The sequence below is a fragment of the Athene cunicularia genome (genome assembly GCF_003259725.1).
Source record: "Athene cunicularia isolate RWA chromosome 5 unlocalized genomic scaffold, athCun1 chr5_part1, whole genome shotgun sequence".
In the NCBI taxonomy this organism is placed as follows: Eukaryota; Metazoa; Chordata; class Aves; order Strigiformes; family Strigidae; genus Athene; species Athene cunicularia.
Window position 1 is genome coordinate 44,599,618 of NW_020799101.1, and position 21,393 is coordinate 44,621,010.

Genomic DNA, 21,393 nt, shown 5'->3' on the forward strand with positions numbered 1-21,393 from the left:
GAAGGCTGCAACAGATAACTTGGGAACAAGTTATAATGGCTTCAGCATGTGTTAAGGCAAGATCACAAGGACTGGATAAGGTTACTACAGTCAGCCAAGTCCTGGAGGTGTGCTGGCTGGGCTGTGGTGCAAATCTTCCTCGGTAAGAAGTGTAGAATACACTGCCCAAACCCTATCTAGGCAAAATTTTTAGCACTGATATTTAAGCAGGAGTTGAGAGAATGACATTAAGAGCCAGAACTGGATTTAAAAAGTCTTCTTAAACATCTGCACTAAGGTTTGTGAGGTTTGGGGTGGTTTTTTTTTAAAAAAGCATTGTTGCTATGAAAAGTAAGAGCCAGACGAGGGCTGTGCAGGCAGGGAAAGGCAGCATGAAATGGCCAGCATAGGAGGCCATAAGGATCTGGGGATGGGCAGGGGAGAAAACCCCCATGCCTACACGTGGGCAGGAAGGCAGCAGGTCCCTGCGTCATTTAACATGAGAGCAGAGAGGCAGCCTAGTGCAGCCACATGCTGCCCATGCCACATGCTTTGGCTGTGAGCCATCGTGTGCTGGTAGGTGTCCAGGTGGCCCAGGTTACACTCGGAGCCCCCCAGGGCTGGGATAGCATGGGGCTCCTCACTGAGACCATAATAGCTTGGATGAGATCCAAAGAAGGGCAACGGAGCTGGTGCAGGGTCTGGAGCACAGGTCTGATGGGGAGCGGCTGAGGGAACTGGGGGGGCTTAGTCTGGAGAAGAGGAGGCTGAGGGGAGACCTCATCGCCCTCTACAGCTCCCTGAAAGGAGGGTGCAGAGAGCTGGGGATGAGTCTCTTGAGCCAAGGAACCAGTGCCAGAACAAGAGGGAATGGCCTCAAGTTGCACCAGGGCAGGGTCAGGCTGGCTCTGAGGAAGGATTTCTTTGCAGAAGGGGCTGTTGGGCGTTGGAATGGGCTGCCCAGGGCAGGGGGGGAGTCCCCATCCTTGGAGGGGTTGAAGAGTCGGGTTGACCCAGTGCTGAGGGATCTGGTGGAGTTGGGAACGGTCAGTGTGGGGTTCATGGTTGGACTGGAGGAGCTTCAAGGTGTTTTCCAACTGAGATGATTCTGTGATTCTGAGATGGTGCCACAGCAGTGCATGAACAATGCCAAGATCCTGCAGGGTTCTTTGCCTGGAGCCTGGGGAAAACATTCCTTTGCTGGCTGTATCCTTGGGTTTTGCTGGCTGTGTAGTTGTCTTGGAACCTTGTAATCAGTGGGGCTGCAATCACAGGATCTATGTGAAGGAGTCTGTCAATAAGGATCTGTGGCTTGTCATGCATGTACTGTGCAAAGGAGACCTATCATTTCAAGTTGGGCCCTAAGGCATGTATTTGACATTTCCCAGTCTCCGTTGCCATGTAGATGCACCAAGCTGACTTTGCTCTAAATTAAATTTCATGGATACGATTGTGCATGGCAAAGATTTACTTTATCACTCTCCCAAAATAACACACTTCAGGAAAAGAAACAGATAGGAGTTGTGAAGCCAAACATTGTGATGGCATGGTGAAAACGGCTGTTCCCTCCAGGAAGGTGTCAGCAGAGCAGTGTGATGCCTGGCCATCCCGGGGGATCACCGCATGGCCATGCATGCAGCACAGACTGTCTCCTGCACCCCCTTCCTCCTCCGTGTGGTTCCCAGGACAGACACGGTGAGATCAGAAAGATGTAACCCCCCCTCCAGATGAACTGGGGATGCAGGCAGCCATCCTGCCCAAAAGGGAGAGAGCAGTCTGATGCTTGGGGCCTGTGTGTCCAGCTGTCCTGGGCTGTCCCTGCCCACTGGCAATGGACACAGGATGACTCAGGGAAGGTCTTGGAAGTGCTGATGGTCTAGCAGGCAGCCAAGGCTCTGGGAGAGCAGGGTCTAAGCATGGGAAGCCAGAAAATATTCTCATTCTACTGCTATGATGGCAAGGATGGAGTTGAGAGCAGTGGAGGAGGCACCAAGTGGTCCTGTCGGGCTTGTAAGGGTGCAGTGATGCTCACATTACCTTCTTGTCATGGAGATCTTCACAATATGTAATTCAAGGTCTCTTTAAGTTTGATTAGAAACAGACACCCCAAACTTTGTGCTGAAACTTTGAGGCCATCTCCAGTTACAGGAAGTCTGGGCATATCCATATGCAGATGTATGCAATTTGTTTCACTTCAGCAGTTACCATGACTGTTTGGAGGTCAGGGAGCCTGTTCCTAGGGAATGAGCATTACTTTTTGGGATGCTCAGCTGAGGGCAGATGCACACCATCCCCTCCCTACGCTGCCATCCGTGCTCCCTGCCTCCTGCCCTCCCTCCCACTATTGCTGCCCCTCTCACAGAGACAGCTCATCCCTGCCAGTGCCCCCAGGGGTTGGAAGGAAAGGAATTATAGAATCATAGAATCATGACCCTGTGTCTGCTGCAGCGTGGGAGCATGCGAGCAGCATGGCTGTGACACCACCGAGGGCTCTGGGCTGGCAGCAGGTCGCTTGCTCTTCAGGGCTGATGGCTTGTGGTAGAGACAACTATTGCTGCTGAAAGCCCAGCTCCCAGCTGCAGTTTGAGCCATGCAGCCGAGGAAATTAGATGAGAGCCAGAGCTTTTGTGTGTGTGTGTGTGTGTGTGTGTGTGTGTGTAGACCCTTCCCCAGCTAGCTGAGCCGCTCGAGCAGATAAGAGACGGCAGAGGGGTTCCCAAGGAAAGGCCTCAGGTCTTGCGTTTGCTGCTGCTGGAGTTGCAGGGGACCTGGGAGTTAGGGAGGCAGCCAGCACAAAGGCACAGGGGAAAATGTACTGAGCTTCCTGACATTATAAATAATAAAAAAAAACAAACAAAGGAGGAAAAAATTTCCTGGCATACTTTTATTTATTTATTACTCTGACTCTATTGACTCATAGGCAATAGTCCACTGCTGCAGACTTTCTGGACTGTTTTATTATCATTAGTTTTGAAAGTAATAAATATCACAGCTGTATCTTATGACTTACCCAGGTTGTGAGGCAGGGCACTGTCCCAGCCCATTTTGGATGGGTCTGCCCACCTGCATCCCCTGGAAGCAGCGGATGGTGCAGCTGTGAAGAAGAGGAGGCAGGGTGGCGGTCACTGGCCTGGACACCAGTCCTGGCACCCAGGGAGCATACATCTTGGCAAAATGTTCCTAAGGATCAAAGCAAAGAGAGTTGAGATAGACACCATCAGAATTTGCTGAGCTGTACACGGAGCTCCTCAAAAGCCTGAGGGCACAGTATTAGAGAAAGCAATAAACCTGAAAACGCAGTGGGGTGGTAGTGGCAGATGATAGCTCCTGCACCTCCGCTGCCTTCATCCCAGGTCTGCCTTCCACTCCTCCCTACTAACTGGGCAATTTTTTTCTCAAATCCCTTTCACAGCTCATCCTCCCAAGCTTAAACCTGGGCCTTCCTTGTCCTCGCCCAAAGGTGACGTGTACATTTCATCTCCTCTTTACATCCCAGTGCAGTCTTTCAGCTGCAAAAATGAGAAATGGGAGAGGATATGTGTACCTCCTCACAAGCCCACTCATGGGCTTTTGGCTGCAAAGCCATGACAGAGCCATTCACAGAAGGGCTAAGCTGTAAATATACAGGGAATTAGGTGGGAGGGTGTTGTAACAAGCCATGAGCGCTGGAAAAAATGGGGATTTCCAAAGGCATGGGCTAAGATGCTTGAGCTGGCATTTATGACCCTGGATATGAAAGTGCTGGGGAAAAGGTCCCTGTGGGGACATCACTTGATGGTGGAGCTATTTCCCAGAAAAACTGATCCTGGACTGAGAACACTTAAAAATAGGCTAATGCGAAATTAAAAAAAAAAAAAAAAAAAAAAAAAAAAAAAAAAAAAAAAAAAGATTAGCCAGTTAGTATGATCACGGCTTGCTAAGGAGAGCATGGATAGGAAGTACCACTGCACCCTTTCCTTCCTGGACCTTCAGGAGCCTGGCAGAGTGGCTCAAGGTTAAACCCTGCAGTAGGGCTACTGTGCTTTTTTGTCCAAAGAGCCCAGCCAGAAACGTGAGTGGGTGTGACACTGGGCTGGGCAGTATATGCTGGGTGGGCCAGTCACTCACGCCAGTCCCTCTTTTTCTGGTCTGGGACAGCTTGCTGCACAAAGCAGTGGCAGCAGGCAAGTAAGAACCACGGCCACTTGCCACGGGTCCCCGCCAGGGTCCTGCTGGCATGGCAGCACACTTGTGAATGAAAGGGACACCATTGTCACTGGGGGGCAGGAGGTGGGCAGGAGAGAGCGCTTTGCCCGTGCCTGAGGATACATATGCCCGGTTACAGAAGCTCAAAGGTGGTTTTACTCACAGCTGCTCAGCCTTAGAGAGGAACCAGCTCACTGCAGTGGTTGAAATGTTCGCCTCCTGCTTCACCATACTGCTCTCGTGCATCATGGCCCATTAGTTATTAATTGCTCGGAGCAGTCAGGCAGGAACAGCCTCCCAGGATGCTGTCAGACTCCTCTCTCATTTTTCCTTGCCCTGTGCACAGGTTGGGGTGTTTCTGTAGGTGTCTCACACCAACCTTTTCTGTGGCACTAAGCGCCACTCATTTCCTCTTTGCCAAAAGCAGTGCAAGTCGCAGAAGGCTGTGGGGGTGACCGTGAGGGGTCAGTCAGGAACACCTCTGCTGACACACCACCATCGCCTGGGGATGCCCAAGCAGAAGACAGATCCCATCGAGCGCCATGCATGGCTGCGTGGTTTTCAACTGTGTGTTTTGTGCCTCTGGTTTCCTACCGCGTGTTATTCAGTAGAGGAGCAGAGATGGGCTGGTGACTGGGAACCATCGTCTGAGGCCTGGGTTTGGATGCCTCTGTCCTCTTTTGTGGCCAGGACCAAGGAATGCAGTGCTCTGTGGGGTTCAGTCCCACTGTGGGTGGTGGGATGGTGAAGGAGGGTCTTGCTGGGCATGTGAGCGTGTTGGATTCGTCCTGGAGTGGGACTGGGACGAGCTGGCAGAGCTCACCCCAACCTCTCATTCCCTGGCTGTGCTGGCATTTGCGGGCTGTGCCATAACAGCCACCTCCTCCCTTGAATACAGCCCAGCCAGGTGCCCATGCCACCCCTGAGCTGAGCTCCAGCACCTGCCGAGGCTGAGGGCAGCAGCTTTCCTGCACCCGGGGCAGCCCTCTGCCTCACCTCCCTCCTCTTCCTCTGCCCAGGGTGCTGTAGTCTCTCTGCCTGCATTTGGGGACCAGCTGCCATGGCTAGCTTGAATTGGTTGAAGCAATCAGTTAGTCAAAAGGTTTACATCTGTTTCCTTCCCTCTCACTCCCCCACTCCTGACCCTGTTCAAACCTGCCCTTCTGTCCCCACCCGAACAGGTAAGGAGAGCAGTTTGGGAGAGGCTGACTTGCAGCCGAGCTCTGACCCTTCGGGAATGGACAGCAGCTACCTCAGCGTGAAGGAGGCCGGGGTGAAAGTGCCCCAGGACCGAGCCAGCACGGACCTCCCCAGCCCCATGGACAAGGCCGACTCGGAGAGCAACAAGGGCAAAAAGCGGAGGAACCGCACCACCTTCACCAGTTACCAGCTGGAGGAGCTGGAGAAGGTCTTCCAGAAGACCCACTACCCAGATGTCTATGCCAGGGAGCAGCTAGCCATGAGGACAGACCTCACCGAGGCTCGTGTACAGGTAACAGAGGATGTGGGGCTGGGTGAGGGGTGGGTGAGCTGCAAACGAGCCCCCACTCTCTGGGGAATGAAACCACAAACGCTGCAAATTTGTTGTCCCTTGCTGTGCCACAGGCTGGCACACCTCTGCAGTGGGGATGGACGGGGAGGGATGCCCATGTCTGACACTAGTGTCAGCTCCTTTATTGGGGCCGGTGTCCCGAGCTTCAGTGTTCACAGAGACGCCTCTTCTCCTTGAACTAATGGGATGGCAGGCTAGTAAACCTCACTGTCACCCTAAACAAAGCTATTACAAAAAATACTTCCTTCAGGAGAGTCAGCAGGGGACACAGGTTCATTGATCTGAGTGGGAGCAAGGTTTCCCACAGTATGGGCTCTGTCTGGCAAGATGGGGCTGCAGAGGTGACAGGGTGTTCAGTACCAGTGAGTGTGAGGTGATAGAGGAGAGGCAGCCCTTGTCGCCTGCTCAGCTGAGTGGGTGCTGAGACTGCACAGAGCCTGGTGATCTGGAGCAAAAAGGTGCTCCCACCACCTCGAGAGGAGCAGGAGAGTCAAACAGCCGCACTGCGGTCGCACCCACGTGAACTGACCCACGTGAACTGGCTCCCCCAAACTAACCTGGGGGTCCAGCAGAGCCAAACTCTGCATTGAAGGAGTGACTGATTCTATGAGTGCTGCTCTCTCCTCTGAGTCAAGGTTAAACCGAGGGCCTAGCAGAGCTCAGATGCATGTGAAAAAGGAGCACCATCACTTGGAGCAGACATCTGCAGCTCATGCTTTGATGGCCATCAAAGGTTCCCCTGAAGCTTAGGCTCTCATTCTCCAGTCCAGCTAATCCCGTGACTTCCATCTGCAGGCATTTATCAGCTCACCACCCACAGAACCTGCATTACCATCAAGAATAGCTGGCCTGTGGGGACATCTGATTGTACCTCTTCTACCAGGAAGATTCCCAGGTGCCAGGCAGCCTGGCTTGCCCTCTGCTCTGACCTCTACAAGTAGTTGTTGCAAACAGTGGAAGCAGTCAGGCCTTGCCTAAATCCATTTTAGTCTGCACATTTACTTCCAGTTTCAACTGGCTGCAGGATTTTTCTTTTCTTGCCTAAGTTGGTTTGCAGGACTGGTGTGCTCTTCTTCCCCACAGTTTATTTCTCTTCAGGCCGGACATGGCTGAATTTCAGTAGAAAGGAGTGTGATTCCTGCTGGTCCCGCATGCGGTGTGCTGAGCACTGCAGGATGGGCAGGGGAAGGCAGCGCTGCAAATGTCAGCTCTTTCTTTCTGCCACTGGACGCAGCCCTTGATTTCCCAGGGCCACATCACAAATGCTGATGGGGTCTCCTGGAAAGCTGGTTACCAACTGCACAGCGCATGAAATCCCTTTCACTCCGGAATGAGAATGAGGTGCTGGAGGGCAGTGAGCTCCTCCTGCTCACCTCTGAGCCAGGGTGTGCAGCTAGCATGTCACAGCTAGTGCTCAGGGCCGGCTAGCAGAGCCAGGGCAGGCAAGGCAGATGCAAGACACAAATTGTGGGGCATATGCCCCACAACTTCAGCTTTGTTTTTTTTCCGCTGGGTAACACTGCAGCTGAGGGTAGAAGCACCTCCCCAGGCAGCTGGGAGGAAATCTGGCAGAGGGTAGGGGGTGGCCTGGGGGTTTCAGCCTGCCCTGAGATAAGCAGCCCGGCAGTCACCCACCATGAGCAGCCAAGAAGAGCCTCAGTCCTTGAAGAGAAGCCTGAGGGGAGACCTCCTGGCCCTCTACAGCTCCCTGACAGGAGGGTGCAGAGAGCTGGGGATGAGTCTCTTTAACCAAGTAACAAGCGCCAGGACAAGAGGGAATGGCCTCAAGCTGCACCAGGGCAGGGTTAGACTGGATATTAGGAAGCATTTCTCTGCAGAAGGGGTTGTTGGCGCTGGAATGGGCTGCTCAGGGCAGGGGGGGAGTCCCCATCCCTGGAGGGGTTGAAGAGTCGGGTTGACCCAGCGCTGAGGGATCTGGTGGAGTTGGGAACGGTCAGTGTGGGGTTCATGGTTGGACTGGAGGAGCTTCAAGGTCCATTCCAACCAAGAGGATTCTGTGATTCTGCATTTCACTCATGCATTTTGCTCACTCCCCCAGCCCTGCCAGGAAGGACCTCATCCCTTGGGCTGTGGGCTGGCACCTAGCACCCAGCCTTGTGATGCAGGGCTGCCATGCCACCAGTGGAAATACAGACTCTCTGGCACTGGAGAGCGAGAACCAAGCAGGCTCATGTCACAGTGCTCGGCACTGTGTGTGCTGGTTGGCAGGTCCAGGGGCACCCCCAGGGTGCCCAGGGAGCTGGAGCTGCTGGCTAGCGAGCTGCTCAGCCTCGGCACGGCGGTGGCAGTCTCTGGGAGGCGTGAGGACACAGCCTGGGGCAGCACAGGGCTCTTCACTGATGGCATGGGGCTGCGCTTCCCACGAGGGAGGCTTTTGGGGCCAGAGCCTCAGTGAATCAACCTAGTGCCTGTCTCCAGCTCTGGGTTGTGTTACAGCATGTTTAGGCTTGGCTTTGGCCTTCCCACCCCTCTGAGCAGCTCTGCTCTGCTGGGGCCTCCCCTTGCCAGCACTGCAGCACCGAGAGCCATCAGCTCACAGCTGAAAAGCGGGCATGGGTACAAGGTAGCAGCCCAGGAGACCGATGGTGAAGCAAATGTCTATTCCAAGGCCCAAGGGCCTAACAAGGGCCATGGCAGAGGGTGGAAATCATAAAAAAGCCACAAGCCCCTTACTTCTTTCCTCCTGCAAGCCAAACAGCCACTGTGCACCCGGACACCCTCCGCCAAGCTGGCAGGGGCTCTGGCTGCTCAGCAGTCCCTCTCCCAAGGAAGGTACAGCTCTCTAAGGGATGGCGAGTGTCCTGGGATGATTTCAGGGAGGCCAGCTCCAGCTGCCTGCAAGGCTGAGTGAAGCCAAGCGGAGCGGCAGGAAGGCGAGGCGCCCAGCCGGTTTGAGGTGTGATGCTCCCTCCCACGGCTGAGCCAGCTTTTGGCTGGAGGTCGTCCCCTCCGGCCAGGCCCGGCTCCCTGAGGAGCGCAACCAGCCGCCACGCTGCAGGCGGGAGCAGATGCGGAGCCCAGACAGGCAAGTGGCAGCTCTGGTTTTTTCCATCCCTTTCCCAAGCTCACGCTTCATTAGTGAAATAGCTGCTGGAGATCTCGGTGCCTGGAGAAGAGCTCATGCCAGCAGCGGGCATGGGGCGGGCCACGCTGTCTGTGGAGCAGTGGCATCCCACAGCCTGGCCCCTCTCCTGCTCCATGGCTCTGCTTGGTTTCCAGCTGTCGGTGCTGGAATGTCCGACAATGTCAAAGTCCCCCTGCGATGCAACACAACGTTTTCCCCATCTGTCCCCCACAACCTGGCCCCTTGTTGCCAAGTTAAACTACTGCATGGCCCCGTTTTCCAAAGTGGGATCCACATGTAAGCCCTGTGCAGAGACAGGAACCACCCAGCCAGCAAGAGGCTGCTAGGGCTCCGAAACAAACCTGCAAGGTGATGCTTTCATGTAGGTCCTACACAGAGTTCGTATCCCATTCCTTTCTCCTCCTCTTCCAGGTCTGGGGCTGCAGAGCCCCAGAAAGAGCTCCTGCTCCATACCAGCAACTGCCTGAGCCCACCCAGGGCTGCGGCAGATGTCTGAGGCGGTGGCACTAGAGAAACATGGTAGAGACACACGTGTGTTATTCACACATGGCTCCCTCCCCTTTCATGCACACACACACACACACACCCAACCCAAGTCCACGCCAGCGTCGCTCCGGCTGCTCATGTCCCTCGGGCTGTGAGTATCTCTGCCTCCTGGCCTGCCCTGTGGCAGAGAGGAAAGAGATGGGGCTGGAAGGAGACTTCACAGCCAGGGAATATAACCCCTCAGCCAGCCCCCCTCAGAGCCAGCCTTATGATTGCTGAGACCGTTAATGAAATGTTTTCAGCGGTGACCCTGTGATGAGGCGGGGGCTTGAAAGTGAGAGGGAAATGTCAAACTCCGCTGTAGCAAAATCACCGCCTTGGAAAGAAAAGAAAAGAAAAAAAAGCAAAGCAAAGCAAGAAGTAATATATCTTGATCCCTTTTCCCCCATAAAACCCTGGGAGGCTGGTGGAAGGAGCGGAAAGACTGAGCTAAGCCTGCAGGAAATTAAACATGAAATGAAAACAAGCTCGAGTTATTCAATTCTCTCATCCCAGGCTCCAATTTCCCATTCCAGGCCACTGATAAAATGGTGTCCAGTTTCAGTGCACAAGGATGAATTCTGGCTCTGTTCTTGCAGGCTGGAAAGCAAAGGACTGGTGGCCATCTCTGGGAAGAGGGGAGACAGCCTGGCCTTTCGCAAAGGGATGGGGTCCTGGAGACAGACAGACAGACAGACAGACAGACAGACAGACAGAGGGAGGGAGGAGGGCAGCAGGGCCAGAGGACAGGGATGGGGAGAATGGCTGCTGCGAGGCTGCCAGGGGAGAGCCGGAGCACAAGAGGCTTGAACGCAGCAGGCAGCTCTCATCTGCATCGGGGCAGCGATGCTGCTGGCGGGGTTTGAGCACAGGGCGTGGGGCACTGGGCTGGATCTGGCCCCGTGGCTGCCACTGGCCCACCACCACACATGCAGAGGCCAACCTCACCCTGCACCACTGCACCAGGGCAGGTAAGAAGGAGGGGAAAAAAAATCACCTTTTCCTTAACTTGGAGGAAAGACAAACTCAGCAATGCATTTCCCAACTATCCAGCCGTGGCCAGAGGGGCGTGGTTGAGGACCCAGCTCAGCCCACCCACCTGTGCCCCGTGCAGGGCACCTGGGGCTTGGTGGCAGGGGCAGACCAGCAGCACCAGCTGGGTGCCAGGGTAGCGGCCACAGCGAGCAGGAGCCTCCTGCCTTCTTTGTCTCAGGCTGTCCCCAGCCTCTCCACCCCCCGCAGCACGTCAGTTGTGTATGCATATGGATTTAGGTACCAGCATATGGCTGAATGTTTATGGAGACATGAAACATTTTCTGTTCTGTAGATTTTTATAGGGCTGATTTGGTACGTCAGGGCTTATCAAAGCACTGTCTGCAGGAGTCAGATATATGACATTACCTTACACTCCCACTCTAATTGTTAACACTGAGATGCAGCCCACAGCAACTGCTTATCCCTGCACGAAGTACCCTGTCCTGACCCCAGAGGACACGCTGCACCGAGTGCTGCAGCCTCCACTGTCACATCCCCATCCCGTAGCAGCCTCTCTTGACAAAAGGTGACAGACAATGAAAGGAAAATGAGCTTTTGTTGGGTTTTTAATTTGCTTTTTTAAAAGCAGGTGTCTTCTAAGATTGAGGAAATACTTAGGATTAGTTGTTTTTCTGCTGACGTCTTTGCATTACGCATTGCCTCGCCTGCCCTGCTTTCCCTGGAGCACTGTGGAGGTCTGGAGAAACCCGACTGCAAGGTACCAAGCAGCCTAAAAGGACTTGGAACGGAGGAGAAAGGAGAACTTCAAAAAGTGGTCCAAACTTTGTCACAAGTATTTTGGAGCAGTGGCTCTCTGCCAGCCCTTGGAGTACCTCCAGCATGCCGAGCACCAGCACTTGAACTGAAGACACTTCTTTTTCAGCCTAATGTGATAGTTTGCCACAGCCTCCTGGCCCACCAGCTGAGCAGGGACTGCAATTCAGGAACTGCCAGTTTAAACCATTTTGCTCTGCCAGCACCAGTTCAATCAGCCTAAATGAGGAGCAGCAGAACAAAACCCTGCACTGTGGAGACCCCGCTCCGCCTCAGCCAGCCCCAGGAAACCTCCCTGCAGCTCTGGTGCTGTGCTGGGGAAGCCAAGCGCACAGACCCCGCGCTGATGGCTTCGGAGGTCACGCTGCGGGGTGGGATGCTCAGGCAAGCTGCCCTGTGTGGCCGCGCAGGTGTGCGGGCAGGCCAGCCGGTGCCTTCGGCGGGCAGCGGGACAGCCGCATATGCCTGGCATATGTTTGCCCTGGCCTCATGCACAGCCAGCGCTCTGCTCCCTACCTGCTCTGCACCCCTCTGTGCACAGCGGGGCCTCCTCCGCCTGAGGAGGAACCGGGTCACCACCGCTAACTTTGAATCTGTAGATCAAAGCGGCATGATCTGGGCCAGCCCTGGGACTGGCCTGCAGCTGGGCTGGAGCGCCTGTGCCAAGAAGAGGTAGAAGAAAAACAGACAGATGCCTGGGGCATCAAACCTGCTCCAGTAGGACACTCTTCATGTGCAGCATGAGCTCAGCTGGGATAACGTTAAGACCTTTCTGCTGGCTCTTTTTGCACCTGCTGAAAATCCTCACAGGGTTTTTGATTCGGGGTGGGGGGTTAATACCAGGTTGCTGCTTTGGGTATGTCTAGTCGGGTTGGCTTGTGAATGGCTCGGTGGCGCTGCCATGGGCACTAACCCCCACACCATCCCCAGCCCACACGGGGAGGAGGGGCCTGGGCAGGCCACAGCACACGGCTGGACCCTCAGCTGCCCACACGCACCACGGGGCTGGCGGCGGTGGGGAGCTGCGAGAGAACAGCATGAGGCTGCCGCCATGGCAGGGAGGGGCAAACTCAACCAGGAGAGCCTGAAACAACTCTTCCAGCACAAGCAAGAAGGTCAGCTCAGACCAGAAACCACAGACCCTCGGGCCTGTCTCTCGCTGGAGCAGTTCCTAGCTTTGCTGATGCAGGCTGCAAATGCCACCACTCTCCTGCCCTCCCCAAAAGCCGGCCCGCTGCCCCACCCTGTGCCCAGTGCCTGGCTCACCCCCCTGTCCTCCAAAGATGTGAGCTTCCCACCTGACATCTGGTTTCTCCAGCCGCCTGCCAAGCAGTGGATCTGCCCCACGGCCAGGCACAGGCAGGGCCAAGCTGTCGGTTAGCGATGTCCCCCCCCTCCGCAAGTCACCGTGTAAAACTCGAAGCAGAAGCGAGCGGCTCTAGGACTGCTCCTTTCATGCACTGGCGTGACCTGCACAACCCAGCCCCTGGTGATCGCCTGCATCTCTCAGTGCCTTCAAAGCGGCTCTTGATTGATGTGTTTCCCTGACTCACAAGCTTCAAGAGGCTTTGAAGACACTGGGCCAGGCTCTGATCTCTCTTAGGCTGATGCAAATCAGGAACAGTGGTGCTGACAACAGTGCAATAATCCACACTGATGTCAAGCCAGTAAAAATAAGAGCAGAAACAGAGTTTTGGTCTTTCCTCTGCCTTGAAGGCATCTGAGCAGCACTGTGAAGCAGAGCTGCAAACAAAACGTGGTGTAAAGCAAAGGGCACGCAACGCCGTAGAAGGGCACTTGTCCTTTCCTGCAGCTAAGGAGGGAAGGGGTGTTATGCTTTTTTTTTTTTTTTTTCACAGTTAAGAAAAATAAGACTGAGTGTTCATTGAGAATTGCAAGCTCTCAGCCAGTGGCATTGTCACAGCCAGGATTAGGCCCGGGGAAAGCCCCAGCACTGCTGGTTTCAGCCTGGCAGCAGCACATGGGGATGTATTCACACTTCTCGTCCAAGCCTGTCCAACAGCATGAGAGCTATGGGCAGCACCCGGGTAACACTGACTTAGGGGTGTGAGGAAGATGGGCAGCCCAGGGCAAACCAGGCTGTGACCATCCCCAGACAGGCAGGACACCGAACAATGGGCAGCACCTTTTGCCTGGGGTGGTCCCAGTGTGGGAGTGCAGGCTGGCCCCAAACCTCCAAGGGATGCAGGGCAGGATGCTGCTCCCCCTCAGGGCTTGTGTTCGGAGCCAGTGGGCTCCCTGGGGCTGCAGGGCTCCCAGCCACAGCCAGCAGCTCTCCTTTTGTTCACAGCTCCCCTGTCGCCCTCTCCCCAGGTGTGGTTTCAGAACCGGCGAGCGAAATGGCGCAAACGGGAGCGGTTCGGTCAGATGCAGCAGGTCCGGACCCATTTCTCCACCGCCTACGAGCTGCCCCTGCTCACCCGTGCTGAGAACTACGCCCAGGTGAGTGCATCCTCCCCTCCTGGTCTGACGGTTCCAGTGGCTGCTGGACACACCGCCTCTGCTCCCAGTCCCCCCAAGTGATGCTTCGCTTTTCAGGTTCATCCTCCTCCCCTCAGGAAGACTGTAAAAGTGCCGGGGCTGGGGCTATATGGCCAAGCACTGAAGGGCCAGGAGTTATTAAGCTGGGTGTCCTGCCTGGCTCCCTCATGCACACTGGCCTGAAGCAGCCATCTGAAAAGCAGGCACCAACCCCAGCCCTGAGTGACACTGTGCAGCCACCCTTTGGGCACAGCTCACCCTGATCACGTTCTGCTGTCCTTCTCCCATCATGTGTGCTGCTACCCACTAACTTCCTCGTGGTTTGGAAGAGGTCCAAAAGGCTATTTCATGCCTAAAACCCAGCAGTTCCCAGAAAGGCTCCCTGTTGCCATGCCTGGGTTTCCATGTCCCTTCTTTAGGCAGTTGGACAAAAGGTTTTTTTTCCCTTGGCAAATTCCCACAGAAGTCTCCCAGCCCTGGGCTGCGGTGCCCACAGCGTACTCAGTGACGTCTAGGGATGCTTCCCAAGGGACTCGTGGGTTTCTGCTCCAAAGGAAGGGTGGGATCAGCCTTGTTGGGATATCTGGGGCTGCTCCTGGGGCCTGTGGAAACCATTCCTGCCCAGGCCCAGGAGGCAGGTGACACAGCCGCCTCCCTGCCTTAGCTTTCTCTCCTGGGAAACCTGTTACCACAGTAGCCTCCTAAGCTTTGGGCCACCCCCCGTTTCACAACACTGCCTTCAGACCATGCCAGGGCAGACAAGAGTTCATTAGCTGGAGGGCTGGGCTCTGCCCCCACAAAGCGCTCCCTCCGCCCTGCCGATTCCTTTTCCCGCCACCCAGAATTTGCTTGAGGGTGCAGTTCTGCAGGCATGATGCTCTGAACCCGACTTGTCCTCACAGATCGGCTGGGAGCCCTCCCCGCCCTGACGCCCCGGCTGTCAGCCACCTCCCCAGCCAGCGCTGCACCAAAGCTCCCCCGCAGCCAAGTCAAGAGTGTTTGACCTCTCTCCTGCTTGGCGTCTCCCCCGAACTGAACAAGGAGCCCTTATGAAACAGCTGAGAGATGCCAAAGCAGCTTTTCAAGCAGAGGACACTCTCAGCAGCCTTTTCAGCGCTCCCTCCTCTTGCCTTTGTAATTTATACTGCTCCCTTCTCTCCCAGCCCTACAGATCAAAAAAACGCAAAATTTGCGAAGGTAAGAGATCAGAGAGGGCCCAAGGGTGAGCGGTGCAGCAGGGCACTGGGGTGAAGGGCCCTTTGCTCTCACTCCAGCTAGCTACTTGCCTTCTCCCTGCTTTTGTCCTGGGTGCTCCTGTCCCCACTGCCACCAGCAGATGCTGAGCCCCCCTGCTCTTCTGCAATATCATGCCATGAGCGACGCTGTAGGAGCCCAGATGGCCCCGCAGGGCTCTGCTCTGCAGCAGGGTGGGTGATGCTTCCTCAATGGGCAACGAGGGGCAGGGAATCTGACTGCGTTGGGGGCTGTCAGCAGTTCAGCTCCGACAGGCATGTCTGAGCGGCATGAAAAAGCCCCAAGCTGGGGCAGGAGGGCAGTTCAGCAGTCTCGCAGCATCCCGTTCTGCCTGTTCCCTCTGGAGTGGGTAGGCCCATGGAAACACTGCGGATAACACTGGGTTTTCTGTGCTGATCCCTGCTCCAGAAAGTGCTCATGGTGCAAAAAAAAAAAAAAATTGGCTGGGAGAGGGAACTGAGAGTCACTGTGGCAGAGAAGGGGCTCTGCTCCCCTATGAGTTAGTCTCCCGCACCCCCTGCCCTTGTGTGGGCTGGCATACAGATTTGGGAAGGGAGCTGCTGGCTCTGGGGGTTTCAGTGGGTCCCATTGTTGGCGGGGGCCAAAATGCCCCACCCCGTCACACCGGCTGCCCCTGGCGCAGCAGGGCCGGGGCTGAACACGCTGTATCCCCCCCCAAGGCCAGCCACCTGCTGCGTCCTGCGCAGGGCAGCCCTGACATTTCTCTTCCCACCCCCAGATTCAGAACCCCTCCTGGATTGGCAACAACGGAGCCGCCTCTCCCGTGCCCGCCTGCGTCGTCCCCTGCGAGACGGTGCCCTCCTGCATGTCCCCCCATGCTCATCCCCACGCAGCTGGCGGCGTCTCCGAGTTCCTCGGTGTCTCCGGCCCCGGCAGCCACGTGGGACAGACTCACATGGGCGGCCTCTTCGGCACGGCTGGCATGAGCCCCGGCCTCAATGGCTACGAGCTGAACAGCGAGCCGGACCGCAAGACCTCCAGCATCGCTGCCCTGAGGATGAAAGCGAAGGAGCACAGCGCCGCGATCTCCTGGGCGACATGACAGGGTTGCAGCCCAGCGCCCACGCGACACGGAGAGAGCACATGGGGACAGCCGAATAAATCCATCCGCTTGGACTCCAGACAGCAGTTGCCTCCTCGGGGATCTGAATGCAGCACTTTTAGCTACCCTAGGCATATAAAGTACATATGTTAACGTAAGTGGAGTGTTTCCAGCATGAACGTGGCAGCTCCCAGCTTCCTGGGATCAGGCAGGGAGAGGGTGGCTGTGGAGCAGCACCTTTTCCAGTGAGAGCTGGGTTGGGATGCATCCCCTCTCACCACCACCTCCCCAATAACCTGGGCATTTTTTCTACCCCGCTCCTTTTTCTGACACCAGATCTGCCTTTCCAAAGAGCAAGAGCCCGCTGGCATTGCAGTGGTTTCTCCCATCCCACCACCCCCCATACACGCACACACATACGTCTTCCTCTCCGTTGCTCAGATCTGTTCTGCCCCGGGCAGGGGACTGGATGGGGACTCTGGCACCAGCAAAGAGGCACCTCTCAGGCTGCTCCCATCCTCTTAGCGGGAGCCACAACTTCCCACAGCTGAGTGGGGAACAAGGCTAGGGAGATACCCGAGGCCAGAAAGAAGGCAACATTAGCCCACCTCCTTCCACCCTGCTTCCTCTCCATCTTGCAGTCGGAGATGAAGCACAGAGCCGTAGAGGCCTGTGAAGGGGATGCCTCTCTTCCCAACGTGGCATGGTGCTACCACGCTGGGAGTCTCTGCCAGCCCTCTGGTCACCCAGCTGGAGATGCACCCCGGCAGACGTTCGCTACCCAGCACGGCTCGCTGCCCCCTGGAGTGCCTGGGCTTTGCTTCACCGCGGTCATGGTTGATGTTGAGGCTCATGTGTGTGGTGGGGCAGCAAAGCATTTCCCCTATGTTGGGAATTACTACCCTCAATATAGAGGCAGCACCTATGGGAGGGGAGTATAGCTGCTGTGTAAATCCACAGGTCCCCAAGGAGACTGCTCTGAGAAACAGCCCAAGCACTAACACGCAGCCACGGCTGTGTGAGGCCACTGAGTTCCTCACACGCCTTGTCCTGGGGTCAGATCCATGCAGTGACAGCCCCTCCCGGCAGCCCTGCGGCCCCAGGGCCCTGCTGCACACAGCTGCTGTGGGCATCTCGGCCTGGGGATGGCCCGGGGAGCAGGTGGGGAAGGGACCTGAGTCTGGAGGAGGCAACACTGCCCTATCTCCAGCCACCTCAGATCCTCTTCACCTTGCACAGAGGGAGCAGGAGACACCAGAACTTGCCTGGTTTGCCTGAGCCAATGTGCCTCCTTGCTTTTCCCTCCCAGTGCTCTTCCCTGCACAGTGCTAACTGTTAAGACCTCCTTTGCAAGGCTAAAATCTTTTACAAGCTTTTCAGTGATCTCACAGTGCTAGGAATAATTTTGGAACATCCTTTTACCCCACTGAACTATCACCGAGTAGAAGCTGAAGGTCAGCTGAGCACTATCACCCACACCGTGCAGCTATGCAGGCTGAGCTTGAGCTGGGGCAGCCATCTCCAAGATTCACAAGGGAACTCCACGATTTTACTCCCATAAAAATTTGCGTGTCACCCTACCCTTCTCCCTCATGCTCAGTGTTAGGGGATCTTGTAGTTCAAGGTCCAGGAATATTTAGGGGTCTTGGAAAAGGCTCCAAATAAGCTACAACCAAATGTCAGGTTTCAGGTTAACAAGATAGCCAAGTATTTCTATAGTGCCTAGACTGCCATACACGACCTAAACGAGACACCGTTGCTCAGTTCAATGTAATACATATTTATTGGATTAAGGAAAGACCAGCAGTACTGTCTCTTTCCTCAGAAATGCTAAGATCTGCCTTCCTTGCTACTCACAGGGAACCAGCACGCATTTAACACCACCAGGTGTACGACCAAGGCCTCTCCCATCACAAGTAGCCAAGACTTAGGTCCCAGCTTAAACATTCAGCTGAGCCATTGGGCTTGATGGCTTAGGTGCTAAAAGCAATGCTGAGCACTGAACCAGACACCATCATGCTGACAAGTCGGAGGTGTATGTCACCCCCACCAGGCACCCCAGAAGCCACTGAGGGTCCCAAGCCACCCAGGGACCAGGGGCAGGAGGTGGTTTCTCCGGCAGATTTTGTGCAGGCGGCAGAGCACAGTGTCGAGAGCCTTTTCCCAGGTAGGCTGGGGAGCGTGACGCTTCCCAGGGTCAGCGAGCAACCCCGTGAAGGGCTGAGGCAAGCCAGCAGCAGGCAGAGCCCAGTGGGGTGGTCGGGACGGGTCCTGCATGGCCTGCAGGTACCAAAGGCAGCTCCAACAGTGCTGCAGCCATTCAAGAGCTTAGCTGCATTCCCAACTGAAGCTAAAGGGTAGCTTTTCCTCACGGACTTCCACGGGGCCAGGATTTCAACCGAGCTGTTTAACAGCCCAGAGGATTAAGTGCTGTATCCCCCATCTTGTTAGAGAGGAGCATCTCCTGGCAGCAGACTTGGCATTTACAGAGGCTTGTCCCTCGCTTTCCCTCACCTTAAAATCCACGTGCAAAGCACATGTTGGACTCACTCAATCTATTTTAAACGCCACTGCGTGTGCCTGGCCCTGGGCCTGCCTAGAAGCATCATGACGCGAGGTGGGGGGATGCTGTTCCCTACAGCCCCTTTGCCACAGGGCTGCCCTCCCAGCCCCTGCAGCCAGCAGCCCCGCTCGTCGCTGGGCTCTGCCTCCCCTCACTGGGTGCTGCCCCAGGGAGCACCCGCACCCATGGGTCACGCTGGAAGGCGCTCCCCTCAGAAGCCTCCCAAAGCAGTTATTCAGGCAGATTTAAGCTATGTGCATCTGTATTTACACACGTCTTTTTAATTAATTTAAAAGGGTTTTTAAAACTAGCTGTTAAATTAACAGGAAAACTGTATAAATATATATATATACTTTTATATATATATATATGTATCTTAATCTAGCCAACCTGCGGCTACTGCATTTCTTAAGGGTCACAGGGTCAGTGCTGTTCTTGCAATCTCAAATTACCATGATGATGCCTTTTTTAATTATTATTATTATTTTAATACCTTTCAACTCTATTTATGACTTTCTTCTCTATTTATTTCTTATTTAGTACTTTACTCCTGTCCATACATTGAGTTGCAATTCCCTGGCTTGGACTTGCCTTTGAAGCTGTGAGCTTCATCCCCGGCCACCACCAAAATGTCTCACAAGTCCCAGTCGCCCTGACACCAGCCATGCCCTGTGGTGGCATCCCCTGTGGGCGCAGCACCCACGGCACCCAGCTAGCTGGGCTCACCCAGCTGCCCTCTCCAGCCTCATGGAGGTAGCAAAATGTTCTCCTGAGCAGTCCTGGCCTTGGCTGAGCAGCAGGCACCCTACAAGGAGGCTGTCCTATGCTGCCTGTCGTTAGAAACACCAGAGACATCCCGGAGCATTGAGACGAGGAGGATATAAATAGTGAAAGAGACACAGGTTTCCAGCACTGGCTTAAAAGCAGTTGGGTACCACTCGCTGCTGAGTACTCAGAGGCACTTCTTGCCTACAAGCGGTAGTTAGTGCTTTGGTAGCAACTGCAAACCAGTGGTGAGCCAAGCTTGAGTTTGCTGGGCCCTGCAGGGCTGAAACTCTTAAGAGCTCTCAAGTGTCTGAACAAGCTCATGGAGAGGAGCGAGACAAGGGCCAGGTCAGCCCCTCCGGCACATCGCCCACAGCCAGCCTGCCCATGCTCCTGGCAAGCTCTCCAGCCAGCAGCCTCCTCTTGAATAGGCTACTCAGTTTGGGGCTCGCTGCCCCAGCACCTAGAGCACAAGGGGAAGAGACCCGAAACAGCAACGTGAAGGAGAACCAGCCTCCCTCTCCTCTAGAGCCCACGGCAGTGTGTGAATGAGTGCACATCCATTCCCTGCTGGAGCGCTCCTGGCCCGAGCTGTGAGTGTGGGCAGGGTGTTTGGGGAAGGCCACGTGTAGTGACAGACCCACGCGAGGTCGCAGAGATGTGGCACACGTGGTTTTACCTGCGCTCGGGACACAGCGCCGACCGGGACAGGCGTACCCGGTGTGCTGCCCAGGCGGGGCCGCCGGCTGGGTTTCTCCGGTGGTGGAGGTGTTTTGGGGCGGGGAGGGGCATTTCCCTGATTCCCAGAGTACACCCAGACCAGGCAGCACGTTGTAAAACACTCTCCAAACAAACAAAGGCAAAAAAAGGTAGTTTCCTGGAAAAGGTCTGAAAAATAATCAAGCAGAGGCAGAGCCCCGTGTTTATTTTGCTGCTCTGACTGACACAGCAAAAAGCAAACAGAGCGAAGGAGAAATTAAACCCAAATGGGAATGGGGGCAGAATTGGATGGAAAGTCATTCAGCCCTTTGCAGCTTCCCAAAGGGAGCTGGGAAGAGGCGACGGAGTGGCCTTGCACCCCCTTAACTCTTTGCTGGTAACACGGTTCCCCACTCCCCCCACATAGCTAGGTAGGTAGGTAGAGCTAGGACTTTTATACTACTGATTTTGAAGGACAGTTTTCAATGTATAATAATATATCGGTTTAGGTGTGCAGTGTTTGAAAGAGACTGGGAGAAAGAAAGAAAACAAACCTCAATCAATATTATTGTTTTTTTGTTGTAAAATATTGTAACCTTGTATAAACGCAACCTTTTTTTTTTTTTTTTTTTTTCTTTAGCTTAACAGCCTGGGGTAGAACATATTAAAAAAAAATTAAAAAGTTTTTTAAAAGTTCAGGAAAAAAAGAATAAAAAAAATCATTTAAAATGTTGCCATGTGAGGTTTGTGCGATGCAATGTTATTGCCTATGCAGCCATGTATTACCAGTTCATTACAGTGGAATATTAAAAAAGAACAAACAGTCTTGCAGCTTGATTCCTTTTAACTTCTTCTGAAGTTATTGCACTTGCAGCTTTTTTTTTTTTTTCCCTCTTTTTGGGGGGGTAGGGGTGGGTAGGGCTGGAATTTTTGGGCCCCAATTTTTATTTTTCCAGTTTTTGCAAGGAGTGGCATCACTGGGAAGGACCCTGTTTCCCAGCCACCCTGGCTGAGGGGGCACAAACACTGTTGTTGTTGTTTTGGTTTGCAATAAACTCCTTCTCTTCTCTCCTCTCAACTGCAATCTGGCTGGTTTGTTCCTGACTCATGACAGATGAAATGTGATCAGAGGGGCCTCCAAAATCTCACGTTAATTGAAGTTGGCAAAAAATACTAACAGTGCCCTTTTGAACTGCTGACGCAGTGCAGAATGGATTAGCCGGGGGTAGATTAACAACAGGTGGCAGCTCACGGGCCGCTGCCTCTCCCGGTACAAAGGAGATGGTTAACAGCCAGCAGCCAGGCGCGGGAACATCCTGCCAGCCAGCCCCCAGCTAACCAGGGCCTCTCTGCCTCCAAGTGTGCCACTAGGCATCGACTAGGCACGGCCA

General features: G+C 54.7%; 1 protein-coding gene across 1 annotated transcript; it reads left to right on the top strand.

The window, feature by feature from the left end:
* The first annotated feature begins 1,895 nt into the window (after window positions 1–1,895).
* On the top strand, window positions 1,896–15,975 carry ALX4 (ALX homeobox 4). The gene is made up of 4 exons (XM_026849347.1): window positions 1,896–1,989; window positions 5,346–5,656; window positions 13,491–13,619; window positions 15,652–15,975. The coding sequence occupies exons 1-4, from the start codon at window positions 1,896–1,898 to the stop codon at window positions 15,973–15,975; spliced, it is 858 nt and encodes a 285-aa protein (XP_026705148.1).
* The last annotated feature ends 5,418 nt before the right edge of the window (window positions 15,976–21,393 follow it).